This window comes from Adiantum capillus-veneris, chromosome 22, assembly GCF_014529385.1.
Source record: "Adiantum capillus-veneris isolate H3 chromosome 22, ASM1452938v2, whole genome shotgun sequence".
Lineage (NCBI taxonomy): Eukaryota > Viridiplantae > Streptophyta > Polypodiopsida > Polypodiales > Pteridaceae > Adiantum > Adiantum capillus-veneris.
Genome location: NC_140952.1, coordinates 145,725,498 through 145,751,568, shown reverse-complemented (window position 1 = coordinate 145,751,568; position 26,071 = coordinate 145,725,498). Strand labels below are relative to the sequence as shown.

General features: G+C 41.0%; 1 protein-coding gene across 1 annotated transcript; it reads left to right on the top strand.

Moving 5' to 3' along the window:
* The first annotated feature begins 23,387 nt into the window (after nt 1–23,387).
* LOC147430376 (uncharacterized) lies at nt 23,388–25,528 on the top strand. The gene is made up of 4 exons (XM_086495131.1): nt 23,388–23,855; nt 24,287–24,460; nt 24,629–24,705; nt 24,943–25,528. The coding sequence occupies exons 1-4, from the start codon at nt 23,388–23,390 to the stop codon at nt 25,526–25,528; spliced, it is 1,305 nt and encodes a 434-aa protein (XP_086351257.1).
* The last annotated feature ends 543 nt before the right edge of the window (nt 25,529–26,071 follow it).

Below are 26,071 nucleotides of genomic sequence, written 5' to 3'. Positions count from 1 at the left end.
CTCATCTGAGCTCACAAGCTCGCATGAATTCTCACAAAGCTTTCAAACTTTCTTGATCTCTCCATCGTCGAGAGTGAGCGAGCTATCGCCTCAAAGCTGTTGTGATCCCCGCCATCGCTAAGCCGTAGCTCTGATACCAATTGTGAGTGCACGGATGCGCGCGTGCGTGGGTGCGTGATGCGGTGCGTGGAGGGAAGGGAAGAAGCACGAGACCGGTGTGGGTGGAGCAACCTCTAGAAGTAACTCAAGTGAGTGAGGTCCTCCTTATTCTTATGTATAGAAAGAATATGGAAGTGTGTATACACAGTGGGCGGGTGGCCGGATACCGGACGTCTGCCGACAGGCGTAGCACTGAAGTGCTTGTTTTCATTTAAAATCATGAAAAAGTTCGATTTCGAGGGTAAAAATGCAATAAACAGGTTTTTGTTGATATATTTTCATGACTCATTGATGTTGTGCATGTAAGAGGGCATTTGCAAGAGTTGTGTGAAGAAAAAATGAAATTTTGCAAACTTGGACATCATACGTGTATGATGTCTCAAGAGGCACTTAGTAACCAAATTTGACAAAAGAGACTGAACCATAGTGTTTAAAAGGGGTTTTTTACCCTGAGTACACCTTGAGACTAAAGTTTTAACCAACATATGGTACCCAAAAGAAAAAGATGGAGTGTCGGAAATAGGAAAAAGAGAAACTTGTGATTCTGAGCGTATCTTTGCATGAAAATTGGTAAAAGTTCTTGAAAACTAGTGCTCGAGACTTGGGGATGCTTGTGGTTAAATTTTGGAAAAAATTCCATCAGCGGACATCATACGTGTATGATGTCCGAGAAGTAAATCTGGCAGCCAAAGTGAACTTTTGACATTATACCTATGTTTTGCAAGTTGTGTTGAGCACATACACCAAGTTTCATTTCATTTGGACATATAGATTGAGTATTGGGGGATTTTACTCTTTTGGGGAATTTCCTTGTCAAAAGTGGTGATTTTGAGCAATTTGATTCCTATTGAGCAATTTGAGCAAGTTTGTCTATTTGATTCCTAACCGTTTTGAACTGTTGAGGTTTCCATGTCTACATGTGCCGTTTTTCCTACTACTTTTGAAGTGAAGCTTTACTGTAGCACTTGGAGATGTATGCATGCATTAGTCTTTCTCCTTGTGCTCATAAGACATGCATACTTTCCGCAAAAAGAGGTCGCCAGCGGTGCTCATAAACAGTTTTGATCTACTGAGGCTTACATGTCTGCATGTCCAATTTTGCATGTCTGCTTTACCAAATTCAAGCTTTGCATGCATTATACTGTAGCACTTGGAACTGTAGGCATTAGTATTTCTTTGCGTGCTCATAAGCTCATCCTATTTATTGTACAATCAAGATGTAGGTTGCAAGATGAAGTCACGTGCACACGGTTTACCAAGGCACAAGACCGATAAAGGCACAATATCTGAACTTGAACTTCAAGATCAAACCCCTCCAACCAATGAGCAAACGACGCAAAGAAGTCCATCAAAAGTGTAGGTAAAGGCTGTGCCTGGCACTCTAGAATGTGTTGCATCCAACTCAAAGCTGTCAACAAAGTCATCAAAAGGTATGCATGTGTATGTTTTGCATTGTTTTTTTCCATTGCTTCAGTGTTTACAAAGCTAGGTTTTCAACAAGCTCTATTTTCTGGTGCTTGTAGCATTGGAGTACCCACGGCTATCAAGATTTTTCTTCTCGACCGAGAAACTACATGAGGAATACGTTCTTAGCCTAGAGGGGAAGCTGCCTAAAGAGCTCACAGATAAAGATATCCCCAATGCTTTGTGATAAATTCAAATTGCTCAATAGATAAGTAGAATCTGCCGACCAAGTGGTTAGACTTCAAACTAGAATTGCTTCATGTTATGAAGTGCTTTGAGATAGGTCTAAAGTGCTTACTTGGAGTAGGAAGTGCTGAGCAAGTGGTTAGAAAAAGCTTCATAGTGCTCATTAGTGCCTAGAAAGTGCTTACAAATGCCTTAAAATCACCTAAAAGTGCTTTGAAGTTCTCAATGGTGCCTACAATATGCTTGAAAATGCTTGGGTGGTGGTAAGAAAGTGCTTCAAAGTGCTGAAAGGGTCCTTCAATGTACTTTGAAGTGCTTTGATATAGCTCTATACTGCTTACTAGGTGGTTATGAAGTTTTGACCAAGTGGTAAGGATTGAGTGAAGAGACTACTTTAAAGTGCTCCACAATGCTGAATGGTGCTTAGAAAGTACTTCAAAGTTCTTTCAAGGAAGCAATCAGCACTTTGAAGCACTTAACTCCTCACAAGGAGCACATAGTGGTGACTAGGTGGTAATAAAGTGCTTTGAAGTGCTCAATGTTTCTTAATAGGTGGTCAGAAAGTGATTTGAAATGATTTATGGTGCAAAGAAAGTGGTAACCAAGTGGTTAGAAAGTGCTCTAAAATACTCAATGGTTCCTACAATATGTTTGAAAGTGCTTAACATGTGGTCAGAAAGTGGTCAGAAAGTGCTTGAAGGTGTTGAAAGGGTCCTTGAATGTACTTTGAAGTGCTTTGATATAGCTCTATACTATTTACTAGATGGTTATCAAGTTTTGACCAAGTGGAAAGAATTGAGTGAAGAGACTACTTTGAAGTGATCCACAATACAGAATGGTGCTGAGAAAGTACTTCAAAGTGCTTTCAAGGAACCAATCTGCAATTTGAAGCACTTTAGCTACTCACAAGGAGTAAAAGTGGTGACTAGATGGTAAGAAAGTGCTTTGAAGTGCTCATTGTTGCTCAATAGGTGGTCAGCCAAGAAAGTGGTAACCATGTGCTTAGAAAGTGCTTTGAAGTACTGAATGGTGCCTACAATATGCTTGAAAGGGCTTAATAGGCGGTCAAAAAGTGGTGAGAAAGTGCTGAAAGGGTCCTTGAAAGTACTTTGAAGTACTTTGACATAGCTCTTAACTGCTTACTAGGTGGTTATGAAGTTTAGACCAAGTGGTAAGGATTGAGTGAAGAGACTGCCTTGAAGCGCTCCATAATGCTGAACGGTGCTTAGAAAGTACTTCAAAGTGCTTTCGAGAAAACCAATCTACACTTTGAAGCATTTTCTCTGCTCACAAGGAGTACAAAGTAGTGACTTGGTGGTAAGAAAGTGCTTTGAAGTGCTCAATGTTGCTAGAAAGTGATTTGAAATGCTTTATGTTCCCAAGAAATTGGTAACTAGGTGTTTAAAAAGTGGTGACCAGGTGGTTAGAAAGTGCTCTGAAGTGCTCAATGGTACTCAATAGGTGGTTAAAAAGTGCTAAACATGTAATGGAATTTGCCTATTCAATTTGAGAATAGCGGAATTTAAGGAGAGTACTTTCAAGAAATGATTTTGTGAGCATAGTGGGTAGACATAATTGAAGATAGCAATATAATCATAGCAATTAGTTAACTTGGCATAGACAATACTTTTGCAAGAGAGAGAGTTTAGAGAACATGACAACAGTTGAGGACCGGATTTATGTGGAGCCGGTCCCCCCTCCAATAAGCATTTGTATTATGATTTCTCCCATAAAGAGAGTTTTGTTACAATACAGTCTCTGTGTTCCTTGTGACCTAGGTGATGCCATGAAGATGGAAGGCTTCATGCATCACAAACATAACATAAACTTGAAGAAAGCTTTAACTATCCCAAGCCTCAGTCCCGAGACCTCAAACACCTTCGAAGGTGGAGAGAGCTAGCAGGGAATGAGGGTAGGGAAGAGGAAGAAGAAACATTTCGTAGGAGAAAGAATTAGTTCCTCACTTATCATACTCTTGTTGCTAGCATACATAATAGCATAGTAATGAAGAAGAAGGAGATGGCAAGCTTAAGCATTGAAGCATGGCTCTTGGTTGGATTTGCACTCCATAGCCAAGAGTGTTGGTGTAGGCTCTCAACCTCTACTTGCTTGGAGAGGGAGCTCTTGCACTTTGCATAGCACACAATGAGAGTGCTTGTGAGTGTGTGTGGGGGAGTATACCCCCTAGGCACCCCCCTAGCTTGCTTGGGTCGACCCCCCCTTGTAGCTCATGCTTGAAGCTCATTGGACCCCTCCAGGCCTAGCCAATCACAAGCAGGAGCCATTACAAGCAACATGGGTAGCCTTGGGACAAGTGTCCCCCTTTCCCCTTTGAGAGAGAGGACTTGATAAATACTAAAACAATTAGATAATTCATGTAATTTATCATTGGATCCCTTTGAAGCCTAGCCAATAGGCTTCAAGCAACACATGAAGGTAACATGGGTAGGGACCTGACATGTGTCCTTGCTGCCTCTTCAAGTTGGGGCTTCCCTTGTGTGTGTGAGTGGGTGTTCTCTCTCTAGCCCCTAGGAAAAGGGCTCGCCCCCCCTCTTGTAGGAATGCTTTTGACTTTAGGTGATCAAGCACCTTACTCACCAAGCATGACAAAGCACTTGCACTAGGGGGTGTTCCCACAAGCATCTCAGGCAAGCTTCTCAAGGCACCTCAAGTACTTTAATCATGCAGCAAGTCAAGCACCTCAAGCATGGAGCCAGTCAAGCACCTCAAGCATGGAGCCAGTCAAGCACCTCAAGCATGAGAAACACCTCAAGCACGACAAGCACCTCAAGCAGGACAAGCACCTCGAGCTTGGGCCGGGTTCCCACCTCAAGCTTAGCCCTAGCTTACCTAAGGTCAAAGGACTTTTACACACATTTATTGGAGGTCTTCAATGAAGCTAACCCTAAGGTCTTATGCTCCATTGGTTAGACTTGCTCTTTGATAGACCATCTCCCTTTTGGGCCCCTTTACCATTGGCCCCGTGTTGAGATAGATCTATAAGCACATATCTATATCTTAACACTTGTTCCCGTTTATTCTCCCACATTAAGTGATCAATTTAATATGAGAAAATCATTTGGGTTGGTTAGATATTAGATTTTATGACATTACCTCTCTCTTGAAATCATAGTCGTCCTCGACTTTGAGGTAGAAGAGATAAAGTCTTAGTCATTAGTCAATCGTACTTAGCGGGTAAAGGATCCCTTTTTACCCTACGACATCTTTCCAAGATGGATGACTAATCCATTTGGTGCTTGGGAGACATAGCTGCCGCAAGCATGTCTGCTCTTTAGTCCATTTCATTCTCCCAAAGTAGAGTGACAAATTCTACTTGGTGTTTGAGAGACATCGTCATCACAAACATGATTTTAAGCATGTATATTAGTTAAATTTGTGCACACTTAAAAAGAGGACTAGTCTTATAAGACAAAAACATGAGTGATTTAAAATAAATTTGTACATGTGCTTACTCTAATGTAGCATTGTAAGCATTGACAAGGTTCATACTATCCTTAAGCTGTATTCCTTGCATCCATCTAGCATCTTCAAAAGGATAATTTTTGAACTTAATAAGATACCGTCGGATAATCTTACCATGTCGTAGTACCTTGTCAACATGCCGAAGGATAGCTTCGGGTTGTAGCACCTCTTCTTGGTCTTCAACTTCGGGAGGGTCTTCAATAATTGGTTCAGTTGGTGGCGCTCCTTTGTAGGGCTTAAGCAGGCTTACATGAAAGGCATTGTGTATAAGCCAATGGTTGGGCAACTTGAGTTTATAAGCCGTCTCATTAATGGGCTTCAAGATTTGGAAAGGACCATAGTATCTTTTTGCTAGTTTAGCATAATACTTTTGATGGCCCGTAGGATTTTTGCCCGTCGTTTTCCTTAATCGAGCCTTAGGAAACTTGAGTAAGACCCAATCATTTTCTTTGAACATTAAGGCTCTTCTGTGCTTATCAGCAGCAGCTTTTTGCCTTTGTTGAGAGATGGCTATAGCCTCCCTAATCTTTTGAAAAGATTCTTGTAGGTCACGGCTATACTCATCGGCCGCGAAGATCTTCCCATGTACTTTGAGTAGTAAGGGACTTTTAGGTGTTCCCTCTATGATCTCGAAAGGTGCTTTCCCTGTAGAAGTATGTACAGTATTATTGTAGGCATACTCTACCAGAGGTAAATACTTTTCCCATTGTGAGCGTTGATCTATTTCGGTAACATAAGTCTTGAGTAGATCGAGTATCGTAAGATTGGCTATCTCACTTTGGCCATCCGTTTGTGGGTGATAGGCCGAAGAGAAATTCAATCTTGTTCCTAGATTTTCAAAGAGACCTTTCCAGAAATTACTGGTCATTCTAGGATCTCTATCTGACACGATGGATGTGGGTAATCCATGGTGTTTGAAAATATGAGATATGAAGAGAGTTGCCATTTGATGTGCCTTAATAGTCTTTTTGACAGGAATAAAATGTGCTTGCTTGCTAAACCTGTCGACTATTGTCCATATTCCTGTATTCCCATGGATAGACTTGGGTAATCCAAAGATGAAATCCATGGATATACTCTCCCATGGTGAATTTGGAATAGGCAATGGCTGGAGTAATCCAGGTTGCTTCCCTCTATCATACTTGGTCTTTTGGCATACTACACATTTTGAAACATACTCTTGTATGTCCACTTTCATGGTAGGCCAATAGAAATACGTCTCTACTCCTCGGAGAGTAGGTTGAATACCTCTATGCCCTGCATATGGAGGAGCATGGGATTCATACATAACCTTCTCACGAAGGGAATGGGTTACACATAGCCTATTGCCTTGCAGAAGATAACCATCCTGCAAGGTGAATGGTTCCTCTTTCTTCCCCAAAGCAAGGGCTGACATTATGTCTCTAAAGTCAGGGTCAGTAGCATACTCATCTATCATAGAGGATAGATCATTGTGAGTAGCTATAGACACCGCATTAACTTTTGGTCGTCGTGAAAGTGCATCGGCAACTTGATTGTGCTTACCAGCTATGTGAGCAATATGGAAATTAAATTGCGAAAGAAACTTTGCCCACCTCATTTGTTTGTCGGAAAGCTTGGTTTGCGTCATGAAATACTTGAGACTTTGGTGGTCGGTTCGTAGGATAAATGGAGTCCCCAATAGGTAGTGCTTCCATGTGTCTAGGGCATGTAGAACAGCTAAAAGCTGTTTCTCATAAATGCCCAAGACTCGTTCATCACTATTGAGCCTTCGGCTCTCATATGCTATGGCATGCCCTTCTTGAAGCAAAACTGCTCCAAGGCAATCACCACAAGCATCACATTGGACCTCAAATGGTTTTGAGAGATCCGGAAGCACGAGGACTGGTTGGGAAGTAAGCTTCTCTTTGAGTTTTTCAAAAGCATTTTGCTCCTTAGCAGTCCATACAAACTTAACGTTCTTCTTTGTTAAGTCGTGTAGTGGTCCTGCTACTTGAGAGAATTTTGCTATGAAGCGTCTATAGTATGCACACATACCAATAAAGCTTCTTAGCTCATGTATATTCCTTGGGTTAGGCCATGATTTTATTACCTCTAACTTTGATGGATCCATACGAATACCATCGTGAGAGATAATATGACCTAAATATTGAATCTCTTGAAGGAAGAATTCACTTTTCTTTTGGTTGAGAAAAAGTTTGTTCTCCCTCAAGGCTTGAAAAATCACTTGGAGATGTTGCTTATGTTCCTCCAAAGACTTGGAGTAGATGATGATATCATCAAAGAACACTCCAGTGAATTTACGATATGGTCTAAAAATTTTCTCCATGAGACGATTGAAAGTAGCTGGTGCATTAGTCAAGCCAAAAGGCATGACTAGATATTCATAAAGACCAAATGTTGTGCGAAACGCGGTCTTTAAGATATCTTCATCCACTATCCTTATTTGATGATAGCCACTCTTAAGGTCAATCCTACTGAAGTAGGTAGAGCCTTGTAGCTTATCAAACAGATCTTCTACCCGAGGTACAGGAAATCTGTTTTTGATAGTGATATGGTTTAGTGCTCGATAGTCCACACACATACGGTATGTACCATCTTTCTTTTGCACTAAAAGGACTGGAGAACAAAAGGGAGAGGAACTAGGCCTCACCATCCCTTTGTCTACCAGCTCTTGTACTTGCCTCATGATCTCCTCTTGTTGAGCTTGTGAGACTCGATAAGGAGGTTTGTTAGGCGGTGAGCTTCCTGGAAGGAGCTCAATACGATGGTCATCATCCCCTCGTTTTGGAGGTAGGTCCATAGGGATATCATCGATGAACACATCTTGGAATCCTTTTAGAAAAGTAGACAAGTCTAACTCTTCTTGATTCCTATCATTTTCATTTGATGAAACATTATTAGCTTTTAGAGACTCTTTTACATAAATCATGTACGCAGAAATGGAGCTCTTCATTGATTTATCAAAAGAAAGAGGATTTACAAGTGGAATAGTGCAACCACGCTCACTAGTATCTATATACATGTTCTTTCCCCTGTAGGTGAAGTAAATTCTCCTTTCAGGGAACTTCATGTTGGCAGCCATGCGATCAAACCATGGTGCCCCTAGGATAACATCCTGATGTTGGAGAGGAGAGATGAAGAAGTCTTCTTTGTCGACATAGCTTTGGACATGAAGCCTCAACTTCCCAATCAAGGGAGTAATGGAGGCTTGTTGTCCCTTGAAAGCTGCATCAGCTGTTACTATATCTCCCATCTCAAAAGCTTGAATGCCCAACTTGGTGGCCAACTCTATTGATATGAAGTTGAGAGTAGAGCCAGGGTCAAACAAGATGAAGGCATCATGCTCTCTTACCTTTCCCCAAGCATAGGAGAGTGATGATCCTTTGCAATGAGCATCCTCTTTTGGAGCTTCGATGGTGGAAGCCCTAGGAGTCTCATTGCGAGTATTCTTCTTGGGGCAAGAACGATAGCCATGTCCTTGCTCCCCACACTTGAAACACTTATGGTCCTTGCGAAAATCTTCAAGCTCTTCAGGAGAGAGTTTGTTTTTACCTTTGTAAACTCCCTTCTCCTTGGACCGATTGTTGTTGTTGTTGTTGTTGTTGGAAGTGCCTTGGGAATTATTTTGAGCATTGGATTTCCCCTTTGCATCATTTTTATATTTGTTTTCCATGGGCTTGACATTACGTCTAGCCCCTTGATGGAAATTGATGCGTGAAGCAACCATGGTGTGGTGGATTACTTCGGTAATAGTACCGGGCCGTTGAGAGTTGATGTATTCGGCCATCTCTTCAGGTAATCCCGCACAGAATTGCTGTCTTTGCTCGACAAAGTCTATCTTTTGAAAGACAATAGCTTTGAGATGTAAATCCCAAAACTTGTCTACATACTTGTTGATAGACTCATGAGGGAGAAGCTTCAAGCCGCGCCATTCGGTAAGAACTTTATCTTTAGTATCGCTTGGAAGAAATTGCTTCATGATGGAAACTCGTCGAGTTTTCCATGTCTTTGGGGCTTCTCCATTGCCACGAAGGCTAGCCCACCATTGACGAGCTGATTTTTGGAAGTGCATAGCTACATGGCATATCTTGGAGGACTCTGTGAAGCCCTCGTCCCCAAAGGCCGCATCAAATTGCTAGATGAAGGCCAACACTTTGTCGGTAGCACCAAAGGTGCCATCATAGGTGAGAAAAGAGATACTCTTTCCTCCCTCCTTGAACTTCTTTAGCTTTTGTGACCTTCGTCATGTAGGAAATGATTTGCGATGTCCTCCCCTCTTGTATTCTCTAGGAGAATAGCCATAACTTTCATCGGAAGAGGAGGAAGGTGAAGAAGAAGGAGAAGAGGGTGACCTCTTCCTAGCCCTTTTCTTCCTTTGTTTCCTCTCTTGTCTTTCAGAGTGATGAGGAGAAGGACTATAGGTTGCTCTTTTCCTCTTGGGAGGAGTAGGCGATCGTCTAGACCGCCGTCTTCGTGGAGCCACCTCTTCAGAAGAACTTAGACTTTCATTGCTTTCTTTCTCTTTGGATTCCTCCTCTCGAAAGGGAGAGAGTCTTCTTTTGGGGGTCTCTTCAAGAGGCCTCCTAAGCTCTCTCTCCTCTGGGAGAGGAAGGGAAATTCCATAAGCACGAAGTTGTTGAGTAACTTCGGCTTGCAAAACAGGGTTGCCCATAGCTTGTTGCAACCTAGTGACGAGATAATTCACAAACATGGGAGCATCATCATTAGCACCTTCATGTGCAAAATCAAAGCTATCAATGTTCATTCTACTCTCTTGATTATTGTCAGCCATGTTAACAAAATTTTATGTATGTACTTAGTGTATGCTTTGGCAATTCAAAACCTTAGTTGCCACTCCTCTTAGCCTTTGAAAATTGGCTCTTAAGTATCTACACCCACGGCTCAAAGTGGTTAATTATAGAGAGTAGAGGAGTAGGTCTAACATAGCAGAGTTGCCAAGGGCTAGCTCCTTTCGGACTTCTTATGGCTCAATAATGGTAAAGCCGTAGGCAAGTCTAAAAAGACTCCATTATTAAGTCCAAAGCTCCCGAGGTGTGCTTTAGGAACCGATATTAGATCCCAGTTCCACTTACTCTATTATAATTAACAACATCAACCATTTATAGGCTACTTAAGGACCTCTCTTCTTAAGCAAGAAAAGAGAAACCAAATGCTCTGATACCAATGTAATGGAATTTGCCTATTCAATTTGAGAATAGCGGAATTTAAGGAGAGTACTTTCAAGAAATGATTTTGTGAGCACAGTGGGTAGACATAATTGAAGATAGCAACATAATCATAGCAATTAGTTAACTTGGCATAGACAATACTTTTGCAAGAGAGAGAGTTTAGAGAACATGACAACAGTTGAGGACCAGATTTATGTGGAGCCGGTCCCCCCTCCAATAGGCATTTGTATTATGATTTCTCCCATAAAGAGAGTCTTGTTACAATACAGTCTTTGTGTTCCTTGTGACCTAGGTGATGCCATGAAGATGGAAGGCTTCATGCATCACAAACATAACATAAACTTGAAGAAAGCTTTAACTATCCCAAGCCTCAGTCCCAAGACCTCAAACACCTTCGAAGGTGGAGAGAGCTAGCAGGGAATGAGGGTAGGGAAGAGGAAGAAGAAACATTTCGTAGGAGAAAGAATTAGTTCCTCACTTATCATACTCTTGTTGCTAGCATACATAATAGCATAGTAATGAAGAAGAAGGAGATGGCAAGCTTAAGCATTGAAGCATGGCTCTTGGTTGTATTTGCACTCCATAGCCAAGAGTGTTGGTGTAGGCTCTCAACCTCTACTTGTTTGAAGAGGGAGCTCTTGCACTTTGCATAGCACACAATGAGAGTGCTTGTGAGTGTGTGTGGGTGAGTATACCCCCTAGGCACCCCCCTAGCTTGCTTGGGTCGACCCCCCGTTGTAGCTCATGCTTGAAGCTCATTGGACCCCTCCAGGCCTAGACAATCACAAGCAGGAGCCATTACAAGCAACATGGGTAGCCTTGGGACAAGTGTCCCCCTTTCCCCTTTGAGAGAGAGGACTTGATAAATGCTAAAACAATTAGATAATTCATGTAATTTATCATTGGACCCCTTTGAAGCCTAGCCAATAGGCTTCAAGCAACACATGAAGGTAACATGGGTAGGGGCCTGACATGTGTCCTTGCTGCCTCTTCAAGTTGGGGCTTCCCTTGTGTGTGTGAGTGGGTGTTCTCTCTCTAGCCCCTAGGAAAAGGGCTCGCCCCCCCTCTTGTAGGAATGCTTTTGACTTTAGGTGATCAAGCACCTTACTCACCAAGCATGACAAAGCACTTGCACTAGGGGGTGTTCCCACAAGCATCTCAGGCAAGCTTCTCAAGGCACCTCAAGTACTTTAATCATGCAGCAAGTCAAGCACCTCAAGCATGGAGCCAGTCAAGCACCTCAAGCATGGAGCCAGTCAAGCACCTCAAGCATGAGAAACACCTCAAGCACGACAAGCACCTCAAGCAGGACAAGCACCTCGAGCTTGGGCCGGGTTCCCACCTCAAGCTTAGCCCTAGCTTACCTAAGGTCAAAGGACTTTTACACACATTTATTGGAGGTCTTCAATGAAGCTAACCCTAAGGTCTTATGCTCCATTGGTTAGACTTGCTCTTTGATAGACCATCTCCCTTTTGGGCCCCTTTACCATTGGCCCCGTGTTGAGATAGATCTATAAGCACATATCTATATCTTAACACTTGTTCCCGTTTATTCTCCCACATTAAGTGATCAATTTAATATGAGAAAATCATTTGGGTTGGTTAGATATTAGATTTTATGACAAAACAAGTGGTTAGAAAGCGCTTAGAAATGCCTAGAAAATGTTTTGATAAGATTTGTCAAGCATTTTTTAATTTGCTTTGAATTAATTTAGAGAAGTTGAATAGAAGCATTTAAGCTTGTGCACTTAAGTCCATCCAAGCATGAAATGATCTTACTCTCCACATTGTTGTTTATGCTATGGTTGGCATCAAAGGAATATGGCTTTGAAATTTGAATCAGAAGCCTTGACGTCTCAAAGAGAATTTATGGATACAGGCATCCAATATATCCATGAAAAGGGTAGATGCACCATTGTCCCTTCACCGCTGACTAAAGCCTCTGTTTTGAAACCGTTTGTGTGCATTGGGGGTGACTATGTTGCATGTGGGAAACCCCTCTCAGCTAACCATGTGGCAGGGGTCTTCTCACTAGAATGTCAACACAAATATCACCCATTTTAATTTGCATTTCTATGCGGCACTATGGTAGAGTGCACTCACCCATTGTGCACAGTAAAGATTCCAAAAATTGCCAAGTGTTGGGCACTCGGAATTGAGTATACAAAGCCGGAGGGTGGGTTCACTATACTCAGCTTAAATCCACTTGTCATGAGATAAGTCCCTTAACATGATTTTTTTCTTCACAAAAACCAATGTTGACAAATGTTCTCCTCTGCTTGAACTTGACGAGAATAATGTAGAACTGTTTGAACTTGATGAGAACAATATAGAGCTATCTGAGGGTTTTCAGCATGGCAAGGCTATTGTAAAAAGCGGGGATAGAGTGGAGGACCCCAAGGATGAACCCTTCGTGGTTGAGAATCATGGCAAGGAAACCATTGGACATAACTCCAGCAAGCTCTCAACCGACAACCAGGAAGGTAATGAAGTGCATATATGTAGTGTTTCATTTTTTTTTGAGCAGATTTTGGTTTTTTTCCCCTAAACCTTATTGTGATCCCAGAATTGGAAACCGCGGATAAAGTGGGGGACGCAGAGGATGTGGAGACATTACTAGTAATTGCAGATTCCTTGAGGAAGAGCAAGCGACAATAGGAGGAAGGAGTGCATCATTCAGATCCAGAGAAAAGTACTAATCAAGACTCCCCCAAAACCCGCACACATCGGAAACTTTAAGTTCCGTGTGCTTTTTGTGCTATTTACTTATTTTGAATATAAGATCTATTTTTTTCTCATGGTGTCATATTCACTACAATTTACTGGGTGTGATTTCTTGGGCACTGTAGTAAAAATACAAGTGATTGGTAATGTTGGGCATCGACATTGTGCTCAAGAAGATCTGGGGCACTTTGATTGTGAGACACCCCTAGTAACTCAGTTTCATGTCCCTCACCTTTCAAAGGATTCCTTGATCGTTAATATTAATGATGTGCTTATTGTCACTCATGACAAGAGAGAGGGACGAAGCCCGCTTAACATGGACATGCTGCACTTTTGAAAGGTGAAGCAGGACAATAATCTGAACCACTATGTGCACCATTTTGCAGAGTGGTTTGTTCTTGGGGCTAGCTAGATTGTTGAAATGTACGTATGAACAAAAGCCCCTATCAAGACATGGAAAAGAGGCTAGAATTGTGCTTGCCTCAGGCCCACAGGTGCTTGAATGGGTGGATTGCAAAGGAGGTATGCAGTAGAAGCTCAAATTTTCTTTCTAGTCTTGGGCACTTTTTGGAAAGAGTTTCTACAATTCAACAAAGATAACGCCCTCCTGCTAGAAGACAAATATCCCAAGTGCTGCTTGAACGACGAAGACTCCTATGTTATCTTGCCTTTTCTAGAGGACCAGATGGAAGACCGATGGGAGAAGTTTCTGCATCATGAAGTTCTACCATTTGTCTATATGAGTGGGAGAAAAATAGAAAATCGATCGGAGCTGATCACTGCTTGTAAATTGGATGCTAGAAGAAGAAGAAGGTGGTAGCAAATTTGAAATGATGAATCTATGAGGGAAAAATTGTAAAGCGGCAAAGGCAAAGTGATGCCTCCACCACCTCCACTACCACGTTATAAAAGACCACCTTCTGATATTTGGTCTCAACAAAAATATTAAGAGTTGTGTACCCGTGATCATGTATGTAGATACCCATGATGAGTTTGATAGAGTAATTCATGATGAGAAATTCATTTGTTTTGTAAAATGGAAAAAAAACTGACATTGTATTGCGGAATTCTATACCGATTTCTAATGTAGAAACATGATTTGCTATTCAATCGACCATTTTGTTGTGTGCCTTGCAAGAAGTCTTATTATACGTTGATTTTAAATTGTTTTAGGAGTCTTTCTTAGGGCTTTTGTAGAAGATAAAAATCAGCACGGTTAGTGGGCAAAACTGTGGACCACATGCAGGTGGTTGAAAACCATTTGCATTATGTAAACTGGTAGCCACTAGCAAGTGGTCAAGAACCACTTGAAAGAGGTTTTGAACCACTTGCAAAGGCCTTTTGGACCACTTGCTAGGTCTTCTATTCCACTTGCAAGCACTTTGAAAGTGGTTCTGAACTAGTTGCTAGTGGTTAAGATAACACTTGCCAATGGTTTTGAACCTTTTGCTAGTGGTTAAGTTAGCACTTGCCAGTGGTTGTGGACTACTTTCTAGTGGTTAAGAATCTCTTTCGAGTGGTTCAGAACCACTTACAATGGTTAAGATAGCCTTTGGCCAGTGGTTAAGATAGCACTTGCTAGTGGTTCAGAACCACTTGCTACCATCTAGTGGTTTAGATAGCACTTGTAGGTGGTTCTGAACCACTTGCCAATGGTTAAGAACCACTTATAGTGGTTAAGATAGCACTTGCAGTGGTTAAGAGAGCACTTGCTAGTGGTTCAAAACCAGTTGCTAGTGGTTAAGATAGCACTTGATAGTGGTTCAGAACCACTTGCTAGTGGTTTAGATAGCACTTGTATGTGGTCTATGAGATTGAAACTACGTATACAAGCAAGTGGTTCTAAAGCACTTGCAAAGGCCTTCTAGATCACTTGCTAGGTCTTGTCCTCCACTTGCAAGTGCTTTAAAAGTGGTTTGGAAAAGGTTCTGAACCACTTTCTAGTGGTTTAGATAGCACTTGTTGTAGGTGGTCAATGATATCAAAACTACGTATATAAGGGTGTCTTGACAACTTTTGGGTGGCTTAAAGGGCCATATATTTTTGTAAAATCTGGTTGAAGGTAGTTTAAAGCACTTTCAAGTGGATGGCAAGTTGTAAGCTACATGTACTTGAAAGAATAAAAAGTATCAAAAACGCTTCAGCTTTTGGATGAGGAGCGTAAGTTTTTGTGAGGAACAAATACAAGAAAGTCGTACCCAATTATACTTTATGAGGTGAATGTGTTTTAAATAGGCTTGGTATCAGAGGGCATGCTATTGTGGATGTGCTCATACACGTTATCATTCAAAGTGTAGACATTAGGCTCATTTCTCTCGGGATACAAGGGGAACTTAAGGCATCAAACTAGGTGCGAGTACATGGAAGCAGAAGATCTATCATCTAATAACACATATCGATCGGAGCGTCCCTCGACTTTATTGTAAAAGTGCCCCTCAACATAATAGGAGTTCTTCTTTATCTAATTGTGACACACATCCTTCTGAGTCATGGTGAGTAGGCTCTTCTCCGTGGAACACCTCAATATATAAAAATCAAAGTCTTCCTCCTGAGTGCTGATTGCAAAGTTATCTCCAACTCATAAGACATCTCTCAAATCATCGTGATGGCCAGCATACATAGGTGCATCAATCTCCTCATCAGTTGAAACATCTTCATCTATGTCAGCCTCTGTTGGTATGATCCTCAAGTACTACCATGCTTCTACGTGAGCTTTGTTTTCACATCTTCTCCATTGACCATGCACACAAACATGACAAAAGCAGGAAAAATTTATACACCTCAGTGCATCCGTATCTATTGAAGAGAAACCATTCACACAATGCATCGAACGTGATCCACTCATTTTCTTGCAATCCCATTCTATAACTCTCAGCACATCACCCACCTTGATTTCCCAAAAGACCCTATCAACCTTGTTCGTAGATGACCAACATTATTTCCTATTGTTCATTAGGGTGAGGTAATTGACCACTATTGTTGCGTTATACAGGGGGTGTCCATCCACCTTCAATTGCTCATGGGTTAATGCCCTCTTTATGACCGTGCCAGCACCGTCATGTTCACCTTTTCCATGACCTGACCCAAAATAGTTGTGCATCATCTCAAGCCCAGTAAGCTGAGAAAACCTTGCAACAAAGAAGAAATGTCGTCGTGCTTTGAATTGTGATCTTGCACCATAAGACCATACCCAGTGTCACTTTAAACAAAAACCCTGGTCCTTCAACCACTGGTCATGCAAAAGAAAGCAGTGTTGAACGAACAATGTGTTAGATGTGGACCAAAATGCTCACGTGACTAGAGTACTAGTGCATGGATTGGATCTCATTTTGAAATTTAAAATTGTAATCTTTTGAAAATTCCACAAGAGAGACAGCATTATCACTTGGAAAACTCTATAGACACTCTTTGAATTGGTTGGCCTTCCATCTGTAGATGTAGTTATGTTTGATAAACTTGGTCTTTCATGAATGAAATGAAAGTGGAGCACCCAATCTGATGAATAACAAGATCTTTCCTTTTGTGGTGCTGGCCATATTCATCTATAGATTGTGTCTCCACACCAACAAAAACCTTAGCAACCACCTGAAAGTTGTTGTTGTGTACTTGAAGAGGACAACATCTGAGTTGTTTGGCACCGCACTGATCGCATTTTCCCCTCAAGAAGATGTGTAAATGAAACATGAAATTTTTTGGTTTAGGACACAAAAAAGACTCACATAGTGTTGTGAGGCTCTCCAATGTTGACTTTGCAGCCACACATATAATGCCACTTACTGTAGGGTCACAAACATCACAAGCACAGTGACAAGAGCCTCCATGTACTCTAGACATACCTTGATGCATTTGGTTGAAAGCATCTTTCAGGTAGACATCTTGCACATTATATTCGTAGCAGAAGGTATTGCGGTCAAGCAAATTTTTTTTTAAAAAAGGGCTTCAAATTCTCAAAGCATCTCAGTGAAATGCGCACCGTTGGATGCATTTCCTAAAACCGCCTGTAAAATTCCACCTACACAAAAAGGTAGGCAATAAAGAGATAATGTGAGAACAAATAACCAAATTGGTGGTACCGCACATAAGAGGAACATTTACCACTTAGAAGTTGTTTTGCATGTTTGAAAGGGGCTTTAAACTTCTTGAAACCACGTGAAGCGCTTTAAACCACCTATAGGTGATTGAAAAAGGTCATCAAACCACTTTCAATCACCTTCAGCTGGTTTGAAATCTTCCAAGTGCTTACATAGGTTCTCACCTAAGCACTGTAAACCACGTATAGGTGATTGAAAGTGGTCATTTAACCACTTTAAAGTGGTTTGTTTACCACTTTCAATCACCACTTTCAATTTACCAATTTAAAGTGGTTTGTTAACCACTTTCAATCACCTTCAGTTGGATAATACCCAAATCTTGGGTTCGTAAAAGCACTCAAGAGGAACATTTACCACTTAAAAGTGGTTTTGCATGTTTGAAAGTGGCTTTGAACTACTTGAAACCACTTGAAGCACCTCAAACCACCTTAGGGTGATTGAAAAAGTTTATCAAACCACTTTCAATCACCTTCAGGTGGTTTGAAATCTTCCAAGTGCTTACATAGGTTCTCACCTAAGCACTTGGCATATTTCAAACCACATGAAGCACTTAAAACCACCTAAAGGTGATTGAAAAGGGTCATTAAACCACTTTTAATCATCTTCAGGTGGTTTGAAATCTTCAAGGTTCTCACCCAATCACTTGGCAGATTTCAAACCACCTGAAGCACTTAAAACCACCTAGAAAGGATTTAAAGTGGTCATTAAACCACTTTCAAGTGGTTTGTTTTTCACTTTCAATCACCTTCAGGTGGTTTGAAAACTTCCAAGTGCTTACATAGGTGCTCACCTAAGCTCTTGGCAGATTGCAAGTGGTTCTTGAAATACTTTAAAGTGGTGACAAACTATTTTAGCACTTTGCAAAGTACAAGCTTCCACTTGAAGGGGGGTTGAAAGCAGTATTTTAGGTACTTTAAATCACTATCAGTAATTTAATTGCTTTGCAAAGTACTAGAAGGGGGATCAAACCACTTTTCGATTGTTTTCTCACCTCTCAAAGGTTTTTTCATAGTTTGACAATGGTTCTGACAGCTTGAAAGTGGTGAATAGTGGTCACTATACTACTTGATAGTGGTTTTTTACACTTTGATTGTGGTTGTGACAGCTTGACAGTGGTCAACATTGGTCAATATACTACTTGGAAGTGTTTTTTTACAGTTTGATAGTGGTGAATAGGGTTCAATATACTACTTCAAAGTGGTTTTTTACAAATTGACCATTGTTATAGTTTGACAAAGTATTAATGCATAGTTCATAATACCTGAGGTTGATCCAGCAAATGCAATGGATGCATAAGAATAACCTTTCTGCCGATACGCCTTTGGCATATGTTTTTCTTGTTTGGAGAGACTCCGGTCTCTGCTGTCCAGAAACCAAACACAAGCTCCTTAATGTCCTCTATGATGTTTGTAGAACCATGAGCTTGTTGTTGACATGCTAAGACTGGAAAAGGACTCTTCTCATCCTCTAAATGGAGTTGTACATTCACAAAATCGATGTTTCTTCTATGTATGCCCAACGACTTTGCAAGTGCTCTATCTATAAAGGGAAAGTGCATCTACTTCATCCCTCAAATTAATGCATGCCATCATTATTGCCCTCTTGAAAAGCATTTCCATGGTTGAATGCGGGACCTTGACTTCTGACAAGGTGTTGCAATGTTGGAAGGCACTGCTCTTTATATAGAATGTGCCAAGTTTTGCAGGTTGCAAAATACTGGTTTCTTAAGTAACTATTCAAAAATCTCTCCTTGGAGTTTGGTTGTCAATCCTTGCGTCTGCTCTTGCTAGCTACTTGACATGGCACAAAGAATCTTCCTTTTTTGCTTCTCATTGAGCTAGACATCCTTTCGCTTTTCAGTATAGAGAGTATACTACCTTTGCCTCTCTCTTTGTTCCCTTTTCTTTGCCGCCCAATAATCACGTAAGTAGCTTGTGAAGTGCTCGGGAAACTCTACTCGACTGTGTACTGGTGGGCACGGGGCTGGATCAAGAAAACCTAAAGAAAAAGATCTCAACACATGAACATACATCATGAAGAGCCCATGCATCAACAAGACCAAACATGTTACAGACACTCACACACACCTAATTAGCGAGAAGGTTCCATCCTTGAGAGAGAGAGAGAGAGAGAGAGAGAGAGAGAGAGAACTAAGCACACATAGCAAATAACCGCGTGTAGAGGAAAGAAAGGGAATGCGCTACAGAAACACTGCACGAAGAAGGAGAGAAAGGTGCTCTGCTCTATGCAAAAACTGCGCGCAAAGAATACCCTAAACCTGTAGCTTTGTACAGAACCCGCACCCAGAGAAGGAGACAAAGGGGGTGCTTGTACGTCCAACACGTCCAAGAACTACCAGGGGTGGTAAAAAATGCATACCCCCCTATGTTTAAAAATTTTCCCCATCTTCATTACTCATCATTTTGTTTTCTCTCCCAAAAATCAAATGTTGACAGGCATATTAGTATGACAATTTAGTAGTTAGTCAGGTCTATTTTATTAGTCAGTCAGATATGCTTCATCGGATATGTAGTAAGTTGGATTGTAGTCAGTCGGATGCTGATTAATCGGATATTTTACAGTTATACTGTATCAAGATAGAGGTTGTTATAACTTCTTGGGAAAGTTTATATAAGTTGGTTCTATACGCTGTGAAGGGCGGATTGTATTGAGATATCTGTAGTTCTTTCTTGATGAATGAAGCATTCTTACTCTCTTTTCTGAGTTACTTCTTCTCTCACTCTCTGTCATGTTACTGTTTCTAAATGTTAAATCTGAGTTATGAGAGGATAAGAGTATTATGATGAACCAATTTTTTCTCTGTGTTGATGAACCACAACACATTTGGCAATCCTGTTGGTTATGTTCTTTGTGCTGAGGACATATGCAGTTATCAGGTATTTTATTTTTGTTTATGAAGGTATTTTCTGGAATAATGCATGTCTGAGAGGGGTAGGAGACACTCTTGAGTATATTATACAAGGGCTCAGGCCAGGGCAGGCAATATAGATCCTTTCCATTATGATGATATACGTGAAGATGATGGGATTGATCAATCACTTGAAGAACCATTGGTAAATTCTGGTGGGGAGGGTTCTGGAGCAGCAACGGGAAGGGCAGTGAGGCAATTGGTTGGAGCGTTACTCTTGACAGGAGGCCCTGCAAGAAGTAGAAGGAGACTCCACTTTGACCCACTGAGGGTTTCTAACAGGCAAAGACCTGCAAGACTCTCGATTCCTATCCCCATGGCTCAACAACCTCCTAACCCACATATTAAATCAGCCAAGTTCAGAGGGAAGTCAAAAGAGGATGCAAATTGTCATGTAGCCCAATTTGAAACAAGGTGGCAACCAAGTGGATATCAGGTTATGTACCCTGATCATATCAAACTTCAGCAATTTGCAGCCACATTGGAAGGAAAGGCCATGAGTTGGTTCAACCAATATGGTATAGCTCACTTTCCTACTTAAATGCACTTAGTTTAGCTTTTTTACAAAGATTCAGAAAGGAGAAAACTCCTACTGATTATTTTAAGAAAGCTACATCGTATCAAACATGGTACAATGCTAGTAGAAGATTTTGCTCAAAAATTCAGAATCTTTGTTGAAAGACTACAGGGAAATGAGAGACCGACTAATGAAATGTTGGCAGGTTGTTTCTTGAAAGGCTTAAGAAGTGGGATTAAAAATGCAGTAGCTAGCATTGACATTGCAAGAGGATTTAATAACCTTGTACAAGATGCATCTAGAGTTGAGAAGAGGTTTGGCATGCCCAAGTCTAGCAAAAGAGGAGCCAAGAATTCTAAATCGGGTTCTGAGTCAAATACATCTTCTTCTCCTGACTCAGATTTAGAGAGTTCCTCTGATGAAGAGGATACAAAGAACAAAAAGAGTTTTGCTAAGAAAAAGAAGGACAAGGCAGGTGATGAGGTTGATCTGATCCAACAATTGAAGAGTACTGGATATTGAGTTATAGGTCCTAAGGACAAGAGGTTTTGCGAAATCTGTGAGAAGGATGGGCATACCACTGCTCAATGCTGGTACAATCCTAAACAGAGGAATAAACCATCTTCAGGTACTGGTCGGGGTAATGCTTCAACAGAGGCAAATCAGGTGGCTCCATTCCGAGGAAGACCACTAGGAGAGGGGAATCAGAGAGGACCTGGTAGAAATCAGGATAATAATCAGAGAAGACCCCAAGGGGTAATGCCTTGTGTCTATTGTGGTGACCCTAATCATCGGGTAGGTCTCAGATGTGCATTGTGGGTCAAGCATAGAGAGGAAAGGGGTATTCCGATAATGCCTTTTAATCAGGAGAACCAACAAGCAGATCCTCCACAACCTCCTCAGATTCAACCACAGGCACATGCTAATGTCATCATTAGAGATATTCCAATCTATCAAGGGACAAATACTGGATCAGAATTTCGATTTCGATGAACCACTACAACAGCAAAAGAAGGTGGAGGTATCTGAACCTGATTGGTTTGAGGTACTTATTAAATCTCCCTTGAACTTATCTTTGGATCAAATGCTTTCCATAGTACCAGCATTTAAGGAAAGGTTATTGCACAAGTTGCTGGGAAAGCACTATGGAATTCTGACTCAACAGAAAGGGGAACCAGGTGTGAATACCATTTATCCTTCTGATGTGGATTTCATGGTCCCAGTTATTAAGGTGACTTTGCAAGACAGGATATTTGAAGAGGTATTGCTGGATGGAGGATCTGGAGTCAATATTTTACCTGAGTCAGTTTATCTCACAATGGGCTTAGGAAAGTGGCTGATCAGAGAAGGGTCCAGCCTATAGGGATTTTAAGGAATTCTTCCATTCAGATTGTAGGTATGCACTTTCAAGTAAATTTTGTTGTACTCAGAATGAAGGAAGGAGATGCTTCCTATGAGATGTTGTTGGGTAGACCTTGGTTCAGATTGGCCAAAGTGAAACAGGATTGGGGTGAGAATCAAGTGGTTCTTACCAAGGGGAAACAGGTAATCACTATTCCTAAGCTGGGTAGAAAGCACATTCATGGCAAAGAAAGGCCACTGTTTGCTCAATCAATTAGTCTTGCTGAAGAAGTAGAGGATGATGAGGAGGAAGCCTTTTTGCAAGCTAATCTAACTGTTGTTCCATTTTTTCAAGTTGACATTGAAGGTATCTTGCAAAAAGAACAGGAACCTGAAGAAATTGTTGTTGAAACTGCTATGGGTCAGGAATTCAGGGATCTAACATACTAAAGTTGATGGATCAGAGTGTATCTTCTAGTACCAAAGAGGAAGTTCAACAAGAGTAAAGAGATGCCAGAGACATGGTAGAAAAGATCTATAATAAAAGGTTTGGTGGCTCTAAAAGAGTACAACCGGATGAACTCAGAGAGTTGAACTTAGGGTTTGAGGATGACCCAAAGATGGTCAAAGTCAGCATTTATGTGGATGGAGAATTTTTACAGGATTTGTTGTAGTTGTTGCTAGAGTATAAGGATGTATTTGCTTGGGATTACTCAGATGTTAAAGGTATTGATCCACAACTGCATCAGCATCATATTAATCTGAGAGAAGACGCAATTCTGATTGTGCAGCAAAGATATCGGATGAATCCTAATTTTGCATAGCAGGTCAAGCAAAAAATTGACAAGTTATTGGTAGTTGGATTTATCAAACCTATTCATGAGGTTACTTGGTTATGAGAAGATTAGAGTATGTGTTGATTACAGGAAGTTAAATGCAGCCACAATTATAGACCCTTTCCCAATGCCTTTTTGTGATGGTATATTGGATGCAGTAGTAGGGAAAGAAATGTATAGTTTCCTTCATGGTTTTTCAAGGTATAATCAGATTCAAGTTGTTGAAAAGATCAACACAAAACAACCTTCATAACAGATTGGTGAGCTTTTGCATCTACATTCATGAATTTTAGTCTCAAGAATGGGCCACCATCATTCAATTTTACAGCTTATAAAACATTTGACCCTTATTTGCATGATTTCATGAGGGTTTTTGTGGATGACTTCTCAGTTTTTGGTCAACGAGATTTACACCTTCAACATTTGAAGTTATGTTTTGACAGGTGTCGGATGTTCAGATTATCCTTAAATCCTTACAAAAGTGTAATGGCTATGAGAAGTGGTGTGCTATTGGGTCATTTGGTATCTCAAGAAGGAATGTCTATAGATGTGAAGAAGATTGAAGTAATTCAATCAGCACAAGCACCTACCAATGTCAAGGAATTGAGCAGATTTGTGGGACAAGTCAAATGGCATAACAGGTACATCAAATATTTGGCCAATGTGTGCATGCCTCTTACCCACTTAACAAAAAAGCATGTAGACTTTGTATGGTCTGAACCTCAGGAGAAATCATTTCTGATTTTAAAGAAAGTGTTGTCAGTGGCTCCTATATTACAACCTCCAGATTGGGTACTACCATTCCATGTATTTGTTAATGCCTCGGATGTGGCTATTGGAGCTATGTTAATGCAGGAGAAGACCAGGGGGTGGTTCCGACCTGTGTACTATGCCAGTAGGGTACTTACCTCTGAGAAGAATTATGCAGTAACTGAGAGGGAAGCCTTAGGGATGGTTTATGCCTTGAATAAATTTAGGCATTACCTCCTATGCAATAGGGTCATATTCCATGTTGATCACCAAGCTTTTCTTTACCTTATCAAAAATCCCTTATTTACAGGTAGGTTAGCAAGGTGGATGTTACTATTATAGGAGTTTGACTTCATCATTGTTCATACACCTGGAAAAGAGCATGCAGTAGCTGATTATCTGAGTTGGATTGAGACACAAGAACTACCGACAGGAGTTCAAGATCAGTTACCAGATGCAAAATTATTTGAAGTTTAGAGTTCCATTACTGAATCATGGTATGATCAAATGCTTGTTTTCTTAATTGATGGTATCATGCCAACTGAGTTTACAACAGATCAAAGAAGGAAATTTGCTCTCACTAGCAGACCTTTTCTGGTATTGCTGGAGCTTTATATAGAAAAGGGATTGATCAGGTAATTAGGAGATGTGTACTAGATTTTGAGCAATCAGCTGTGTTGCAAGAAGCTCATTTTGGAGTAGGAGGAGGTCATTTCTCAGGCGATATCACAGGAAAAAAGATATTACAAGCTGGTTTATGGTGGCCTACTGTATTGAAGGATGCTTATTCCTATGCAAAAAGTTGTGTGGTATGTCAACAGTTTGGTCAACTTGGTTCTTGGGACAGGATGACAGATCATCCTATATTACCATTGGAACCATTTCAGAAATGGGGTATGGATTTTGTGGGACTAGTAAAGCCTACAACTAGTAGGGGGTGCAAATAAATTTTAGTTGCTACTGATTATTGCACTAAGTGGGTGGAAGCTGTGGCTTTAAAAGATAACAAGGCTCAGAGTGTAGCAAAGTTCCTATATCACAACATTATGACCAGGTTTGATTGTCCTGTTGAATTGGTCAATGATAGAGGGACACATTTTTTGAATGAAGTGATTTCTGAGTTAACTAAAACCCACATGATTATGCACAAAAAATCTACAGCTTATCATCCCCAGGCCAATGGACAGACTGAAAGTACCAATAAAACACTCATTAAAATTTTGAAGAAGAGTGTTCAAGAAAATAAGAAATACTGGGATGAAAAGCTAGATTCTGCTTTGTGGTCTTTCAGAACAGCCTTCAAGGTAACAATAGGTATGACTCCTTTCAGATTAGTGTATGGTCTTGAAGTTGTGGTCCCTATGGAGTTTGTGGTACCTAGCCTCCGAATTAGTGCTGAGAAAATGACTCCAAAGTTATCAGTTCAACATAGAAGCAGGTATTTAATGCAACTGGAGGAAGACAGGTTGGTCAACTCATACATTACAGAGGTGATTCAGAGAAGAAGGAAAGCTTGGGTAAGCATGAATGTCAAATTCAAAGTTTTCCAGGTGGGAGATTGGGTTATGCTATACAAATCTAGGTTGGGTCCTCATCCTGGAAAGCTGAACTTGAGATATAAAGGATCATATCAGATTATGAAGGACTTAGGTCAGAGAACATTCATTATGGAAGATGTATTTGGCACTAGAGTGGATAAACCTGTGAATGGGTTCAAGTTAAAGAAGTTTCACGGAAAGCCACCTCATTTGGAATGGCTTAAACCTACTGTGCCAGATACTGCCTTTTGTGAAGTTATTGGAATTTTTCCCAATACTGTGGAGCAGGTTACTAATGGACCTTCATCAGATAATACAGGGATTTCAATCAAATACTAGGTCAGATTTCACTGGCTTGGAGTCTGCTTGCTCGGAATATACTGGATCGGATTGCTACTTATCGGATTATTTAAAAAATGTTTAGGATTCAAATTTGGCGTGGAAGAGCGTGCAAAGTGCTCTCCACTAAGCGCTATCATAAGAGTGAGGGAGGAAATAATCACATCACACACTTTTAGACGTTGCCGCGCTTGTGTGAATCACGTAAGCCGATCCTGCATGTATACGCAACAACCCTTTAAGATTTTTATCCTTCTACGCCCACCATGCCTAAAGAAAAATCAGGTTCAGTGATGAAACCTTCGCCAGATGATGAGCAGGGTGATGCATGTAAGTTGCACCCTCACAGGAAGGGTGTCACACTCAGAGTGGATGTGTCTGATCTCAGAGGATGATGCTGAAGTGCTCCCAGAAGAGGAAACAACTCCTTTATCCTCTAGCAAGATGTTGCAACGCCTCATGGAACCATTCACAGATTTTAAAGTGGAGATTGACTGTCAGGCAGAACGCAATGAGAGATGGCTAAAGGCAGTTGGCACAAGA

Excerpts from the sequence above, each read along its gene's own strand:
- LOC147430376 (XM_086495131.1), top strand. The coding sequence starts at position 23,388 with ATGGCTATGAGAAGTGGTGTGCTATTGGGTCATTTGGTATCTCAAGAA. Across the intron at positions 23,856-24,286 it reads AGAGGGAAGCCTTAGGGATG|GTAATTAGGAGATGTGTACT; the intron begins GTTTATGCCTTG and ends GGGATTGATCAG. Across the intron at positions 24,706-24,942 it reads TATCACAACATTATGACCAG|AACAGCCTTCAAGGTAACAA; the intron begins GTTTGATTGTCC and ends GTGGTCTTTCAG.